Raw genomic sequence first — 17,725 nt, 5'->3', positions numbered from 1 at the left:
AAAATACAAGACCGTCGTGATCCCCGCCTGTTCCAGCCCATTAACTCCAAATCATACTGTACATTACAGCTGACCATTTTCCAAATTGTTCCACAGGCGTTCAGATGAGATTCTTTCTGCTCAGGCAGCTTCTGCTTTTACCTCATTACAGTGAACTTCAGTATATTATGCTCCGAGAGAAAATCAACTCCCAGGCACTTAGAGCTCGCTGATGACGGCTGCTGGAAACACGCTGCTGGTGTTGGCTGGCAGAAGAAGGGAAAAGTCTCGGCGTCAACTATTATTCTAAAAAAGTGACGGCTTTACAAAAAAAAACTAAAACAAACCATTTCCCGAGGTCTTGAACAGTAATGACTTCACTGGGCAGAGTAAATGCCGGTTATTAGAACTGATAGAGAGGCTCTGCTGCCACATTGGAAATCCAAAGAACTCCTCAAGTACCTAATTGGACGTCTCAGATGTTTTGGACACGGTTCTTTTTGTGCGTATTTCTAGTGAGATGTATGAAACTAATTGGGTCAAATCTAGAATATTATAAAGTGGCTGCTGCTGATATGACAATGATGGTGTCGCAACCCTTTCTCCACATGGAACATATAACATCTGTGTCTTTAATTAGCAAATCTAATCAATCAGCTTTCATACAGGTGAGTGCAGTTCACAGTACGAGACAGAACAATACCGTGGAATAGATTTTTAAAAGCTATAGTATTAAAAAAGAAAAGTCAGTGAAAGATCTTTATCGCTGCTGAAGTCTCATTGAATTCAGACTCTATTGCATCTGCAGCACATTCAGATGCACAGAGAGGACGACAGCTTAACTCAATGTTTTTCTTTATACGTCACAGATGATAACTGAGTGAAATGTTTATCACAGTTCTCTTTTATAAGGTGGAAAAAGACTCTTATTCAACCTTGTGCTGCTTTCGCCTTTCACGTTAAATCGACTGCACACAAGTCAGACCTGTAGCCGGCAGAAATATATCGGGATCCGACCAAATCCAATACCTGCTTTTATTTTATCGTAAACCCTGAGTCATATTTATTATTTACTACTTTATTCAGACGTGAAATCTACATTCTTGAGTTGGTGAATTGACGAGGTGCTTGTCAGAAAGAGGCAACAGCCTGTTGGGTGAGAGGTGTAATTGGAGGAACAGATAACTGTGAGTCAAGGTGAACCAGGTGCTGGGGATGAGTCAGACTTGATCCAACTTTTTAAGAAGCAGTTTGCTTTTTCCACGACCTTAGAGCCACGTAATTACATCTCTGATTTCCAGACAACATCAGGGCCAACTTCAAGCACAACATCAACGATGGCGGACGACAGCAGCTCCTTGCAGGTGTTGCATGTTTGTTATGGTCACGATGATCCCGCCCCCCCAGTCCCTGATCGTCAGAGTCAAACCAGTTCTTATGGTTTAAGATGAAAAGGGGCTTGAACTGACTTGGTGGAAAGCGGGTGAGGGAAAATGTGTATTTTAATAGCATAATTAATAAGTGTTGTGTTACTGTAGCAGGTTGTTGTTGGTCAGAGGACGAAGAACACAGGTACAGATTCTTTGGAGTTTTAGATAAGTTCCTGTCTTCAAGGGTCAAACTAAGAGATTGTTCCATCTCTTAGTGACATGAGAACATGTGGGCGATTGCTCCTGTGGGAGATTTACTAAAAACAAAAATGTGTCGGAGAGGAGAGAGTAGACAACAGACTGAGGAGACACAAGGAGCAGAGCTTTGAGGAAAATGAGAGGCGCAATAGGCCACTGGATGTGGAGACGGACGACTCAAGGCCAGGAGCAGATGAAAGCAGAGAAAAGTAGCGCGGAGTGCGAGAGATGAAGAGGTGCACACAAAATAATAGAGATGAAAGAGGGAGAGAGTGGGAGAGAGAGAGAGCGAGCAGAGGGACAATGGGTATCTGAGAGAGACGGAGAGCGGCGGGCTGACCTTGAGAAAATGTGGGCGAGGGAGGGGACAGCAGTGACAAAGAGGGAAACGGAGAGAAGAGGAGGCACCGAGGAGACGCCGGGAGGCAGAGTGGAGACAGTTGAATGAGCCCGAGGGAAGGTGAGGACGAACAACAGTCCTACAAACAGAAGACATGCAGGGAGAGAGAGAGGGAGAGAGAGGGAGAGAGAGGGACTGTGTCTCCAGCAGCTTGATTAATTACATTTTGTCAGTGGTGGAACTGTCCGGGGTCGTCTCTGTGTGTTAGCGATTATTCAGGTTTTTTTCTCCTCTCATGTAGATATTGATGAATTTGACTTAAAGTTCTGCCCACAACCTCTGAAAACAGTTTATTCTCTGTGCTAATTACAAAACCACGGGCATTAATCTGCGGCTGCAACCGCCCTCGCTGCTCCGACGAGGCTTCACACAAACATTCCTGAAAATGGTCTCAGGGATTTGTTCCCACTCGGCTGGGAGAGCATTAGGGATGGCGGGAGATAAGGCCCGACTCGCAGCGGGTGTTCCACGTCAAAGGTGTCGGATGGGGTTGAGGTCAGGGCTCGGTTATCTCTCCCTGTGCTCTGGAGGATTGTGTCCAGACACGAGAGGATTCTCTCCGACTGGTGCCGACAAAACTCAACGCTGTTTTTATTGTGCACTGTAACATGAAGATTATTTCATGGGGCCTAACCCGAGCCAGTCAGTAGCTCCGGACCATTGACTGTGTGTAAAAATGGACGTAGACTCCGGGCCCGGAAAGTGAAGCAAACGCGGAAGTATGTGAAACCTGTATTCTCTCAAATGACCAATAGAGGGCGACTCCACTGGTTGTCTCTATAGAAATCTACGAGAAAATGACTCGACTTCTTACTTGATTTGCTGAACATTTTCCTAAATAGTATTTTCTCAATCTCTTGTTTAAAATCGTCTTCAATACAGCACGATGTTCATTTTGTAAATCATGGTCAATCAGCTGATAAAGCATGCTGCACATTGGGGCACGGACATCGCGTGATTGACAGCTAGTACCGTCCAATGGGTGTAGGTGGGCGTGCAGTGTCCTCGAGCTCTCAGTCAGGCTCCACCCCCTGCTCCTCCAAATATGGTTACTTCTGGGTTCTGGACAAAACGAGAAACTCAAGGAATCAAACCCCCGACTAAGCAGCAAATAAACCAATGGGTAACGTCGTGTACAGGGATGTTCACGTAGCCTCAAACATTTCTTTATCGTGTCGTATTCAGCCGTGTGCCACTTTGCTGTTAGTTCCCAAAATAAACCAAATGTGTTTGTACTCTAGAGGTCTCATTGTGGATCTGCAGCTTAATGATGGGATTTTGAGGAATTATCCGAGTACCGGGATCTGCTCTTCGTGGCCGTCGGCTCCGTTCACAGAAACTCTCATTCTCTCTCAAAACTCATTCTTTGAGGAAATTAACAATTTTTTGTCCCAGACCAAAGTACAAAATAATCTGCTCCTGTTCTCTCTCACTCTTCCCTCCGGGCTCTGCATCTAACGCAGCCGCCACTAAATTGAGACATTTGATGTGAAGTCACAGGAAAACATAAATATGCGGCAGCAGCTTCACCGCCCACTGCATCGGTTTAGTTTGTCCTCCCCGAGGCTGATGAAGACTGTCTTACTGGAAGCAGGATGTGGCGACATATTGTCTGAGTGGAGCGGCCGGCGGACGGGTAATAAGAGGCGTGATGTGCTGTGCGAGCGAAGGAGGAGAGAGAGCAGGGTCAAAGTAGAAAGCTGCATTACAGCAGGATGTGGGCCACCTGCTAAACATCAGCATGTTAATGTGAGCATGTAGCCTGAGGCCTCACGGGGCCACAACCATGGCTGTGAAACCATTTGTGGACCTGCAGCCACAACACTCATTTTGTATTTGTCTAATTCTTATAGTCTGGCCCAATGTCAGCTGGGGTTTGCTGCCTGTGAACTTTAAAGAGGATGGATGGTGGGTGGTTCACATCATCACTTATCGTCCCTAAAAGCCGATCACACCTCATTTAGGTTTAGGATTTGAGATGCAGCTCAGATACAGAAGAGCAGCGGGCGGACGAAAAGAAAGAGAAAATGGGGAAGGAGGTAGAGAAGGGGAAGGGAGGGAGGAGTCAGCCAGAGAGCAGGAGGGAGGAGGAGGAGGAGGAGGAGGAGGAGAGGCTGACGGCTCGAGTTGAGGAGATCAGTCTGCTTAGTGTCCGTCAGTCCGACAGGAGGGAGACTGAAAACAGCTGGGGGCTCTCTCTCTCTCTCTCTCTCTCTCTCTCTCTCTGTGTGTGTGTGTGTGTGTGTGTGTGTGTGTGTGTGTGTGTGTGTGTGTGTGTGTGTGTGTGTGTGTGTGTGTGTGTGTGTGTGTGTGTGTGTGTGTGTGTGTGTGTGTGTGTGTGTGTGTGTGTGTGTGTGTGTGTGTGTGTGTGTGTGCCTACTGCCAACATAGGCCGCCCTCTGTGTCGTGTGTGTGTTTACACTGGAGAGACAGAGAGGGATGGGGGGCACGGCAAGGACAGCCAGAGATCAAAAACACACCCACATAAATGCACGTACACACACACACACATACACATACACACAAAGCCAGACTATGTTGCCAATGATTGGTCAGTGTGCACGACTGTTGGCTGCGATCTCGATACCTGCAGAGATAATAGATTTGGAGAGGTCACTCTCTTTCTCACACACACACACACACACACACACACACACACACACACACACACACACACACACACTTTACACTCTTTATATGGTCGAGCTGTCATCACTGCACCAAGTCAGAGAGAGAGAGAGAGAGAGAGGATGGGTTCCTCTCTTCAGCTCAGAACTCAAAGAGACAAAACCCTCCCCGTCTTTTTCTCATCTGTGTTTACCAAACCCTTCACATGCAGCTTCCTTGATAAACTCAGGATATAAAAAGTACAAATGTGATTAAACCTGTTTCAGCTCTTTACTTCTTGGCATTTTATCACTTAGAGCTGTTTTACGGTGGTGGAAGATTGTGGAGTCTCTGTAAAAGCAGATGAATTTTTTATGCTGAGATGTCAATTTTATTTGCAAACGAACTTGGTGAAAAGATTGAGCTCATCATAGGAACGTCAATATTTGATATTATCCAAGCGATTCGCTCAAAGTTCGATACCCGGCCCTCCTGCCGGCTCTGTTCTTCTCTTCTCTCTCTCGTGAGGAGGTGTCTTCTGCTCCGCTCTTCTTCTGTTTTACTCGGCTCCGCTTTGTTTTTCCACCGGAGCTTCTATCCTCTCAGTCTGCACAGTTTCCGTGCTGCTGCTTGTTGGAGGTCACCTAATGTGTTCCAGCAGAGCCGGCTTCACGAGACGGTGTAATATTGCATCAATAGGTTATCTTATGAGAAATGGTAATATTTGCATTTGTGACGGCGGGTGATTTTTCTCATATTGCTTTTTACATACGAGCGAGTGGTTTGCAGAGTACGGTGAAGACGGAACAAGGTCATGTTCTGCAGGAAACTTGCAGAATTTGAATGTCACGTCAGGTCTCGAATACGTGACATCTCAGCGACTCACTCACATTCATCTTTATTACAATAAATCAGATCAGAAAACTGTGATCAAATGAGCTGATTTCTAAGCAAATAAATCATGAGCCAGTCAGACGAGGACATGAATCAAACTCTTTGACAATTTCGGAATTACATTTAACCAGATTTAAATTGACCACAGGGTGGTAGAAATCTTGTAGCAGACAGGCGGGCAAGCAGAAAAGCAGGCGATCAGAACAATGGAAACTCCAAACCAGAAACGGGACCAACAAACAAAACCACGGAGAGGAAACACGAGGGAACGAGGTGGTGACGGCTAAACAGGAAGAAAAACACCCGTGTGAGGAAACACTGGTTCAGCTGGGTCGTTGAGTGACGTCACGTCTGGATCCTGCAGCGCTGGAGTCACAGATCCCTCTTCCATTCTTTCAGTTTGACAATATTTAAGTTAAGCTTTTATTCAGCTGCTGTTTTAGTTTCATGTTAACCTGCATTAGTTGATAGCACTTGTCAGCTAATAGTTCTGGTACCTGTGCTCCCTGTGGTGGGAACACTGGCCCCGAGTGTTCGAGTGTGATGACCACCCCGGGTGTAACGAGCAGCGCTTCCCACAAAATGAGATTGTGCCGGGTGCTTGTGAAATACGTCCTCCAACATAACATAATGTTTCTCTCTCTCTCTCTCTGCCTGAGAGTCCTGATCCTTTCATGTGTGTTAAAGGAACTGCGCATTTTGACTTCAAGTGGTTTTAGCTTTTCAAAGTAGCTTGTATCGAACACGCCTCAAGGTACAAATGTAAATCTTTACATGTTGATGTATTTCCAGTTGTGTTTGTGCGTATTGAGCCCCCCCCCCCTTATGATCCCAGATCCACGTCTTCGTCAGAAGTGCTAAAGTCTGCGTTTGTCTCCTGATCTTCGCTTATTAATTTGCGTTCAGCTTTGTAATCCTGTTATTTGCCACTTGCTTCTCGCTCTGGCAGAACATATCAGTAATTAGGGCTCCGTGCTCTACTGGCCACATTACTCTCGTCTTAGTGTTCCTGCTGAAGAGTGCTTGTTAAAATGGACCTGCGCCGCTTTGAGATGAAATGAGCCAAATCCACCCCCATTGTTGGAGTCCACCCGTCTGCGTCCGAGAGTCTCCGCCGTCCCAGAGCTGACGAGTCACAAGCTGACGAGTCACAAGTGGAAAAACTGAAAAGAAAATCCAAATGTGGATAAACTGGTTTATTTGCTTGTAAAATGTAAAAATGTTTTCAGCTTCTCGGTTTCCTCCTATAATTGATAATTAAAATTCCTGTTGCATTAACCATTTTGCATATTTATAGCTTCAGTTGGCAGTCACATGGTTTTGTTTTGAGCTGAGACGAATCAATTTCATAGCCCTTTTCTGTAGGTCTGCATTTTCCTCTCCATACATTTAATTTGAGGGATTATACATTATGTGCATAGTTGAGACGAGCAAAGTGATCGAGTGTTTCTGACTGAGAGGTTTGAGGATATATGAACAAGGACGACGTGTCATGCAAATAGACTCACGCAGCCATGAGCCAGTTTCCTCAGGATGATGAAACGTGAGTGTGGCAGGCAGAGGTAGGAGATGTTCGTACAGCAGGAAGGAGCCGGTTGCATGTGAGTCATCTGTGATGGGGCTTCTGCAGCTGAACGCACCTGAATGTGCTGTGTGTGCTCATAACTGCAGAGCACTTGTTCCTGGACAACATCCTCGCTGCCACATCTGGGTGACGGAGAGGAGCCCGATAAAAACAAGACTAGCACCAGAAAACTGACTTTCACATTACCTCGTCTGATCCGGACCCTCTCAGGTGTGAACAAGCTCAAAGTCTAAGAACCTCTCTGTGTGGAGCTGCCCGGCAAAAGTGTTGAATTCATATATTGAACAAAAGCACGGGTCCCTGCTGATGTTTTCTCAGTGTGGGGAGTGGCTGGTTTTTGGGTTTAGCGTTACTTTGTGTTTTGGACGGTTGATTATGTGAAGACGTCAACTTGAACTCTGGGAACTGATACCTGATCTGGTCATTAAGGAAAGTAATCAGCAATAGTAAAACATTTTTATTCTAGTAGGTGTTTTCGTTAATGAGCTGAACATTGGTTGATGTACTCGTGTGTTCGTCCAGGAAGTTTTCTCTTAGGATGGTTTTGTGGGATCAGTTGAGGAACAGGATTGAGTGGATGTTACCGGACCTGCTTTTTAAGTATTTCTGTCGTGCACATGGATTTAACGTGATGTTTGGTAAAGTCAAATCTAGTTGTTTGTTTGCACCGTTGTTAATTCCCTGATTGAACCGACAGTAAAACACAGAAATAAGATGGAGAACGTTCAGTCGTTTCTGAACCTTCTCTCCTAATTTTACTCCCTTTGTGCTCATTTCTGCCTTTGCTCGTCCTTTCCGCCAATATTGGATAACCATCCAATTTGTTCAGGGCTACATCTCTTCGATCTTGATCCTCTTCTGCTCGTTCCATTTTTTGAATAATTCCTTTTGATGAATTCCTCGCTGGCCTTTGATCTGAGCGGCGGAATGCGAGTGTGTCGAGCAGCAGAAGCACATCAGATAAGGGAAGGCGTGCTCTTCAGTGGGAGTCTGAGGAGAGCCGCGCTGCCTTGATCAACAATGCAGGGGGACGTGAAAAGAAACGGCCACGTATAAAAGGCAGCGAGGAACAGAAGCCATGGACACGGGTGCGGTGGCTCCTGTTTTCTGTGGAGATATGACAGAGACGTATCATTTAATGCGGCGCAGCAGCATATGGAGAGCGTCTCGCTCCGCTCTCCCCCACCCGCAACCTTTTGTCCTCCCTGAAAAAGAGCCCAGTCAATCTTCTCTCGGTGAACTCTCTGTGGGACCCCGTCCCGCTGATACCGGATGTCACCGCCTTTCACAAAAGTGCGTGTCTTTGTTTCTGTTTGCACCCGGTGCAGGAGGAGCTCAGCGCCTGAGACCTGAGATACTGAACCCGCTGTTCGTTTCCCTGCTGGTGCTCTTATTATTTAATGTGTAAATGTAACCTGCAGTGGGAAGACTTTCATTATAGATTACACGTCTCTCGATGCATCACACAGGAAGAACACCTGATGGAACTTAGAGCTGAACTTTTACTTGAACTTTGTTTCCTCCGGTGAAGGTTTGCCGAGCTGAAATCTTCTCCGTCAGCACCTTTGCACATGCATATTTATACAGCCTCGCACATTCACACCTGGGAACCGCGGCTAGTCTTTCACCAGCGTTCGCCGAGGAGCTGTCAGAGGTTGAATGCGTTGCTTGAGGGCACCTCAGTAGTATTTGTTGAAGGAAGAAAGGACGTCTCTTGTTCGCGTTTCTTGTCTGTCCAGGGGCCTTTCTCCCACAGTAGTGTGGACACCATGTAACACCCAGAACCGCTGCAGCTTTACTCCTCACCATGTTCCAGCTTCAGAGGCTGTTCTGGGTTTTACTCATCAAAGACGTCCAGTTAACTCCGTAAACCTGCATCGCAAGAAAAGGCCCCTGGACTCAAACCAGCCTCTTTTTTAAAAGTCAGAAGCTCATTCCTCAAACTGTCGGCTGTTACGTGTCGTGCTGGGTGTCATGACTTCTGCCTCACCTCGACGTCAGGCACTTTCTTTTAACATTCGGTTTTTTATTGGTTTTATTTTGCTGTGCTACGCTATGAAACACAGCCCTAAAGTATAAAGCTGTGCAGAAATCCAGGGTTAGTGTCAACAAGCTAAGGCTTCACTGTAAATCTGTGTGTATTCTCAGGGAGGGAAAAGACACTGAGAAGCGTTTTGAGTTTATTAAAGCAACTTCTACTGAGCAACAGCCACACGTGTTATTAATCGTGTTGGACTTGGTGTCTCAGTGAACTGAAACACACCTGAACTGGAGATAAACTCTGGTTTTTAGGGACATTGAAGGTCTTTGCACATCAAGTTCATATTCATCAAATGCGTTTTTTTAATTTGTCATCAGTGAGGATGATTTTCTGGTCCTTTTAACTTCTTTAAAACAAGAACACATTGGGTTCAACCATCTCTGAGAAGTCCCCCGTCGGGAACAAGGAGAATCTTCTGATCAAGGAGCTGGGGAATCATCCCAATCGCTTCCAAGTCTGTTTCAGGACGTCAGAGGTCCGGTGTGATTCAGCAGCAGCTGCTGTTTTAAGGTCAAAAAGTTGCCCAGTGTTGCTTGAATAGAGTAGAAACTGAAAACTAAAGATAAATCTCACAGGAGCGTTTTAACTCTAATGTGTGAGAAGTTACATGTCATGTAAAAGTGCATTTTCCTTTGTAAAACCAAAGATAATTGACTTCATTAACTGTGAGTGGATGCATGTGGAGTTGCACTTTCACTACTTTGCTGTACGTTTCGTTCACATGCAGATACCAGGGGCCAGAGGTCTGACACTTCGTTTGCCACCTCTGTGCTTTTATCTGACCGTTCATATCCCAGATGCCTGGCTGATGTACCTGAGTAGGTGGGAGTTGAAAGCTTTCTACGTTAACTTGCCCCGCAATTTGTAAAGTGTAACAAAATTACACATCTACCACCCACTCATCACGATAACAACAGCTCATCGTCCTCCTGGAGGAGCGAAGCCAGCGGGTGCGAATGAGAAATCCCACGCACATCAAACAGAGAACGTCAGAAAGTTGGCAATTTAGTGTTAAATACCAATTACTGGTAACTCAGCTCTCAGGCACCCACACACACACACACACACACACACACACACACACACACACACACACACACACACACACACACACACACACACACACACTGTGCAACTGTAGACCTGCCCCGACGCCCCAATCACGCGGGTGAATGAGCAGCTTAGAACAGCAGAATACCAACTTTTCAGGAATGAATAACGTCAGACTTCTTGAGAGATAGTCCAGCGGGATTTGAAAAGGGTTTCATAAGCCCTGAGGCCGTATCGTTTTCTCAGCTCACGGGGGATTATACAGCCCTTCAATCCCAGCCAGATGAAAATTAAATCACCATAACTGGAGTTAATGGCAACATGGCAAAAAAATAAAAATAAAAAAGGAACCCACAGCGTGAACGTGACAGCGATCTGAGGCGTCAGCTGCTCGTTAATATTACCATAAATCAAAATCTGTCAATTCAAATATTTTACTTTTTACTTACTGGACTTTAAACAATATTTGAAAGTGGAAAATGTTAATTCTCACTGGTAGTAATCAGATATAAGAAGAAGAAGAATTAGAATAATAAGACAGTACATTTTATTTGTATAGCGCTTCAAACAAGCTTAAAACTTAATAATAACTTAATTATAAAATACACATCATAATCACACCAGATCTAAGAAAGAGCAGGTATTACAGATTTTACAGAGAAACCAAAGCACCTCACACTTTCCTCTCATGGGACGATGGTGATATATCTACATCACGTGGACGTTAATGGTGTAAATGGTTTGATATCCAGTGTGTGCGGTGGTGACACGGTATCCTGAAACCGAATCCTTAAGGTGCGATATTACACAGAGATTCAGCATTTCTCTTGGATTTAAATTTCAACCTTCAAACGCTGGATATGTAATTTCAGAATTAATTTCAGCTGTATTAGCATCTTTGTGGTTTAAAAAAACCCTCAGTGATGCCAGGAGCGTCTGACTGCCAGCTAATGGTAACTGAGTGTGTGTGTGTGGTTGTGTGTGTGTGTGTGTGACCAAAGCCGTCCTCGTGACAACTAATCTCCTCTCTCCTTTCCCTCCACCACATTGTTGATCAGTGTCCTGTTACTGAAAAGCCGACGCAAGATGCCGTAATTATGAGCTGTCAAATGCCAATTACCGGTAATTCAGCTTCCCAGTGTGCGCTGGATGAGACAGTCGCTCACTGCCAGCTCCGCTCTGCCTCCTCCCGGCTCCTCCACGCCACATTCCACGAGTTACGATGGCGTTTTTCTGTTTTTTTATTGTCATGTTTGAATGTCACGAGCGTCGGATTTTAATGGTGTTGACCTGTTTAACGACGGTGCAGCGTGTGAAATGGATCAAATCCCCCAGTGATTGATATCGCATGTTGTAGCCCTGAATCAGTCATTATTCACTCACGACTTACACGTGGACGATAATAATGTGATGAATGGTTTATCAGATTGTCTGGGAAAGACTGGTTGGAAAAATAATGCAGCTAAAATCAATATTTCAGCAGAGGACACGTCTCCGCAGAGACCTAGTAGTTCCCTTAAATTCAATTATTTTTGCAGCAAATTGCACAGAATCATTGATTTGAGTCCTCAAAGTTTTCCTGATTTATTTTGTATCAAGATCTTTCTTCAGAAATTCAAAAAAACATAAAATCTCTTATCTCACAATATTAAATAAAATGATTTCTCTGGATCTGCACTTTTAATTAGCTCCTACAGTCACTGGGCTCTTGCTTTTCCTCATGTCCCATCCTTCCACCAAGTTTCAATAAACTCGGCTCAGTAGTTTGTGCGTAATCAACAGACAATTCAAAATAACGTCCTGTTATTAACGAGGGTAATTAGTTTTAGCATCTTTCAGCTCGTTTTGCAGCCGAACACTTTACAGTTCTGGTTCAGTCTTTGGTATCCGGCCCTAAAATTCAACTGTGTTCCTCTTGAACCAGTTCCAGGTAGTAATAATACACTGCGTCTACTCTAATGTCGGTTTGCACACTTCTATTCTTTGCATTCATTGCAAATGAAACGTTCACACGCTGCCGACACACACTGCTGCATTTTAAGTATAAATAATGACGGAGAGGTGTTTAACACACAGAATATAATAGATAAAGATGACATGGATTAGATTTTGCCTACATTACAACTTCAAGATTGCACGTCTTGTTTATTTCCAGTTATATCCAGTTTCTCACATTCAATGATATCCGTCAATAGTTCCTCCCCTCAAACTGCCACTTCTCAGAAAACTGCAGTATTGCCAAGTAGCAGTGAGAACGAGGATATTTTTTTAATTAAAAATGTCATTCTATGAATCTTTGAAACCTCTTCTCCCCCTTGTGTGCATCACAGTGATAATAGCGCCTTCAAGCTTAATTTATGCCTGATCGCTCGGCGCTGCTGGCGGCGGCTGTCTCTCCACAAAAGAGGAGCAGCCTGAACCTGCTTTTATACCTGAGCCACAAAAGCTGGAGGACAGAGGAATGATTAAATGTAGTGATCACACAGTTAACCCCGGCTACCTCCTCCAAGGATGTCGGAGCAGAAACCGAAATGTGAACCTAAGTGTCCAATCTTCTGTCCGTTTGAATGAGTCCGTCAAGAGCAGACTGTCTTATTTAAAGAGTCAACACTTCATTATGACTCGTTCTCGAACTTTTTGCTCCCAATTTATTCGTGTATCGCTTTAATTTCCCGGCTCCTCGTGGGTGCGGACGACGTGAGCGTTTCTAGTTTGGCCCATGTCTCATCTGCTAACATGGAGGAGGGCGGGTTAATGACCAGTAATGCAGGTCAGCCAAAACCCCACGTCGATTTAAATCCAGTCTGTGGGGAAAAGCGTCTCGATGTGGTAGATGATCTGCAACAGAGACACTTGATTCTAACTGACAGAGACAAGCTGCAGAGCTGTTTGAGACCTGTCGACCAAAAACAACCACCTGTGACTTCACGTCGTTTATTTATAAACGGCTTTTTCTCCCGCTGCACTCGGTGGAAGTCGAGTTGGACCCGAGCCTCGGCCAGGCGTAGACTGAAAGTCAAAGAGGGGCGGTGGATAAACGAACGGCCTCCTGCTTCCCTCCCAACGCAGCCGAGGGATGATTCATACCTAATTGACATTTAGACGCTCGTGGCGTTTATCTGTTTATGTGCAGCGCCGGCGTGTAGACCGACGCAGCGTCAGCATGAGGGAAACGCTGATGGGCTCCACGTTCACATCCAAATCACAGACGCAATGAATCACAGCTGTTTTGTTTTGATTTTGTTTTTTTTACGTCAAGTTGACATAATCTGACATAATCGACTTGATGCCAGTTTTGTCAGTTTTTATCTGGGTGATTGCCGACAGCTGTCAAACTGTAAAATAGGACAAATTAACATATTAGAGAAGCTGGTGCAGGATGAATTACTTTCACTTGTATGAATGATGAAGCTCATTTTATTTCTTTTCTCCCTCTGTTCACTTGTACTTGAAAACAAGTGGAGGATTTAAAAGCAATGAAAACATCCACGTCATATTTAACAGCAGCAGATAACTGGTTGACCCTGAAAAGCACCAGCACACAGTGGAGATGGTTTAGTGGAGGTGGTCACGTAGGTCTGAGCTGCAGGAGGAGGAAGTTTCCTCCGTCTCATCCTCTCGTCTGGTTTCTCTGAGCCGCTCGGCTGAGTCTGCACCGGGCTGTTTGGAGTCAAGCTCTGTGGAAATGAATCCTTTCTGATGCCATCTCTCTTTTCCTCGCTGCTTCTCCTCCTCTCACTCCTCATATCACTTTTTGGCCATTTTCAAACTTTCCCCACTCTGTGGCCTCTTTTTGTTCCCTGTGATTTTCAGTCATTCCTCTTTATTCCCTCCTCCCGTCTCCCCCTGCAGCTCCATCGACTGCTCTCTCTCTGATTTAGTCACTTAACTTTTATAAATCTCCTTCCTGAGCTTCTCTTTTATTCTCTTGCATTTAGCTTTTCCCCCATGAATTTTTCCTCGTTTCTCTCTTTCAGCTCAATACTTTTCTTTACTTTTTTGTAATTGACCACAATGGAAAAAAACGAATTGATTCCTGGCTTCGTTGAGAGTGCGTGTGGTTGTGTGTTTGTATTTCTCCTTCTGTATGAACAGTATGAGCTGTGAGTCTACTTTTTATAATTGGAGGAAATGAAATTGAATGTGTCTGCAAACGAGAAGAGAAACCGAAGGTGAGGAATCATGTGATGGTGCAGGAGGTGAATAACTGAGGTGAACTCTGAGCTCGTAGCTGCTCTTCTTCTGGATTCAGGTCACGGAGAGAAAACTTCTGTTGGTTTGCATTCATGTGTTTTGCATGTGTGTGCACGTCTCTGTCGTGCAGTGGGAACGAATAACTGCTTTGACAGCCCATTGTCTCCCTGAGGGTGGAGAGCGAGGTTCAGTGACTGAGTCAGGCTCATGTGCACTCACATCACAGTGAGACGCTCTGATTTATTCACACACACACACACACACACACACACACACACACACACACACACACACACACACACACACACTGTGAAGCGAACACACTCTACGTTTGACACACGAGATCCATTCCTGCACTCATGGGGGGGCACATGGACCCTTGCATGCTTTAAATGAAAAACAATCAGCACACACGCACACACACGAACGCACAGTAATCACACAAACACACACTGTGAAGCGAACACACTGCTTGACGCACAGTTCCTTCCTGCACTCATGGGAGGGCACATGGATCCATGCATGGTTTATACACAAACAATCGGCACACACACACACACACACACACACACACACACACACACACACACACACACACACACACACACACACGCTCACTTCACTCTCGGTCACTGTGCCTGTGTTTCACAGCTGATTTGAAGGCTGAATCCCAGTCAGCCCAGTCACCTCCGTGCTGCGACATGTAACATATTGTCCTAATCAATCCCTCACACACTAAGAGGCTTTCTGCGCTGGAGCCACCCGGGGCTCGGCAGCGGTTAGCGAGCGCTTATCCCCTTTTTCGTGTGAGGCGCGTTCCCTGCAAGAGTTTTATCTTTGCAGGCGCAGCGTCTGGCTGAGAGGACGCAGCGCGAGGGGGAGAGAAGATGTGACAATGACTCTTTCATTTGAAGCCTCGTGTGTTTGTATGTGGAAGCCGGCGAATGCACAGAGTGAAGAAATGCATCAATGGAGGATTACAAGTTGTGCTCTGATCCTTCCTCTTTTTGTTTTACTTCCAGATTCAGTTTCCCACTCTTTCTCCCTTTTCAGAACTACAAGTTAATTTGAGTTTATTAATGTCGAGAAATCGTAGATACGCGATATACTGTGTTTACATCTCAGTTATTTAAAAGCTGCTTGTTGACAACTAATCCCAATGAAAAGAGCCACTGCTCAGAAGCCGGGAGTCTTGGTTACAGCAGCTGTGCTTTTAATGAGCACAGTTTTCACAAGGTGCACGACAGCACGAGGCTGACATGCACTTTAAAACCACACAGCATTCGGGAGGGTTTCCTGTTGTTGAGCAGAATTTGTCCTGCTCGTAGTTTTCCTGCAGCGCTCGCATGCAAATCCTGTTTCTGCGGAAAAAAGCCTCAAATGCATTTTCTGCTACATCAGTTTCCTTTGACAAATCCGTCTGAAATTCAGTGGGAGCTTGTCTCCTCTGTGGAAACTGTTTGGATGCAAAGACCTGACAGATTCTTGTTTAGAGAAACACGAGAAAACAGCGAAGTGACAGTTTTTAAACAAAAAGGGAAAGTACAGGTTGAGGAGACGTGTTGCAGCTCGGCCACACACGGTGGACTGCAGGGTGTTCAGGGAACTCATTCCACTCGGCCAAGTCGAAGCAGGTATCCTGACGCGGCCTGTGGGTCAGCGGAGACGCTGCTCGGCTCTGACCGTCCACCTTCCGTCTCTGGTTTAGTCTGAACGGACGGGACAGCTCTCCGGGCTCGTCTCTGGCGAACCTGCGCTGACCGACCGTGCTCTCGCAACTCTTCTTTTCATGCTCACGCAAAGAGACACAGGTGCCTTCAGCTGAATTTCAAACGGATTAAAGAAGCAGCATCGTGGTTGTCGGTGCTGAGGTGTTGCTGGAGGCCCCCCCCCAGCGACGCCCCCTGGTTGGCGAGCGTTGCAGTAACGAGAGGAGCCTGACGGACGCTGGCTGAGCCGCCGCCGGAGGCCTGTAATCAAAGGCTCCGATTGTTTTCCTTCCTCTTTAATGAACTCGTCTTTGTTTCCTCGCTCTGTTTCCATCAGGCGTCTCCGTAACCTTGTTTTTAAATCGTCTTGAACACATGAAGGAGGTCGACCCTCCCATCTGACAAACACAGAACCAGTGGGAGGGAAGAACATCCATCACGGGAAATTCATGTAAACGGCATCAGATTCCTAATGAAACAGAGAAGTGATGCTCCGTGTTTACCGCTGCTCCCTGTCTCCGCCGTCTTCTTCTATTTTCACTTCAAACAAACACGTTATTAATTATTCAAAAACTATTGGTATTGTGGATGATTGCATAACTCCCTCCCTCTCTCTCCCCCCCCCCTCTCTCTCCACCTGTCTGCAGGTATCAGCGCTCAGAAAGTGCGAGTGGAGGAGGAGCTGGAGGCGTATCCCACGGAGTCGGTCGACCTGCATTGCCAATTCATCGACGGAGCGGGACGGACCAAGCTCACACAGGTGGGCTGATGAGAGGCAACAGGGATTTGGGGAAGTGGAAGAGGAAGTGAGGAGGCAAAGGGAAGTGGTTGAATCCAGGCGAGCTTGTGTCGTACACAGACGAGGAAGCTGTTGACCGTCTGACACAGTTCAGCAGGGAAACAACTGAACACCAACATTTAGAAGAAAGGTTCAATATGAATGTGATCGATGTGAATTAGTTTCACAGTGAGACCTGGATAAGTTTAGTCGAGCTCAACGAAAACCATACGACTCTCCTGCGTTTGTCAAAGTTATTTCCTCTGCCGAGAAGGTTATGTTCCATCCGCCTTTTATTTGTAAAAATATTGATAACAATTATACATTTTATTTGTATATTGCTTTTCAAGGAACCCAAAGAAACTTTACAAAAGATAAAACGACAAACTTAAAAACAATTTGAAAACAGTTTTCTAGCTGTGTGTTAGCAGGACTGTGCAGAAAGTACAAAACTGATTCCCATTCAGTTTGTGGAGGCGTGGGACACGACCCCCCCGCAGAACTCACTGACCGAGTTGGTGGATCCGAATAAAAGGGCACATCAGAGCATTTTTCACTTTTCTCTGTAGCATATCCTACATAATGAATTCAGTCTATGTAATAATAATAATATAATAATAATCTTTTTTTAAAGAGCACTTTTCAAAACACATGTTACAAAGTGCAGCGAGTTAAAAACAGACATCAGGTTTAAATATAATCATATAATGTTGTGTGAACTGCGTTGCCTCAGTGATATACCGTGTAAATCCGTTTTTTTGTGAATATTTTAATATTTCATTTGTGTCATTGCCAGGGGTTTCTCCTCATGCAGCTCATTTCATGTGACTTTGAATTTACCAGATGAAGAGATCTGAGCG

The 17,725-nt window shown here is 45.4% G+C and overlaps 1 protein-coding gene across 3 annotated transcripts in view; it reads left to right on the top strand.

The window, feature by feature from the left end:
• Nucleotides 1-17,725, top strand: part of pvrl2l (PVR cell adhesion molecule related 2 like) — a 221,361-nt gene that overhangs the window by 78,679 nt on the left and 124,957 nt on the right. For all 3 annotated transcript variants that reach the window (XM_047344089.1, XM_047344088.1, XM_047344087.1), the window contains exon 2: nt 16,735-16,847. In XM_047344089.1, coding sequence (XP_047200045.1) covers nt 16,735-16,847 — 113 coding nt within the window. The remainder of the gene's footprint in view (nt 1-16,734; nt 16,848-17,725) is intronic.

Source organism: Hippoglossus stenolepis, chromosome 17 (assembly GCF_022539355.2).
Source record: "Hippoglossus stenolepis isolate QCI-W04-F060 chromosome 17, HSTE1.2, whole genome shotgun sequence".
Lineage (NCBI taxonomy): Eukaryota > Metazoa > Chordata > Actinopteri > Pleuronectiformes > Pleuronectidae > Hippoglossus > Hippoglossus stenolepis.
Note: the sequence above shows the minus strand (reverse complement) of the source record. Positions and strands in the feature narration are given on the sequence as shown.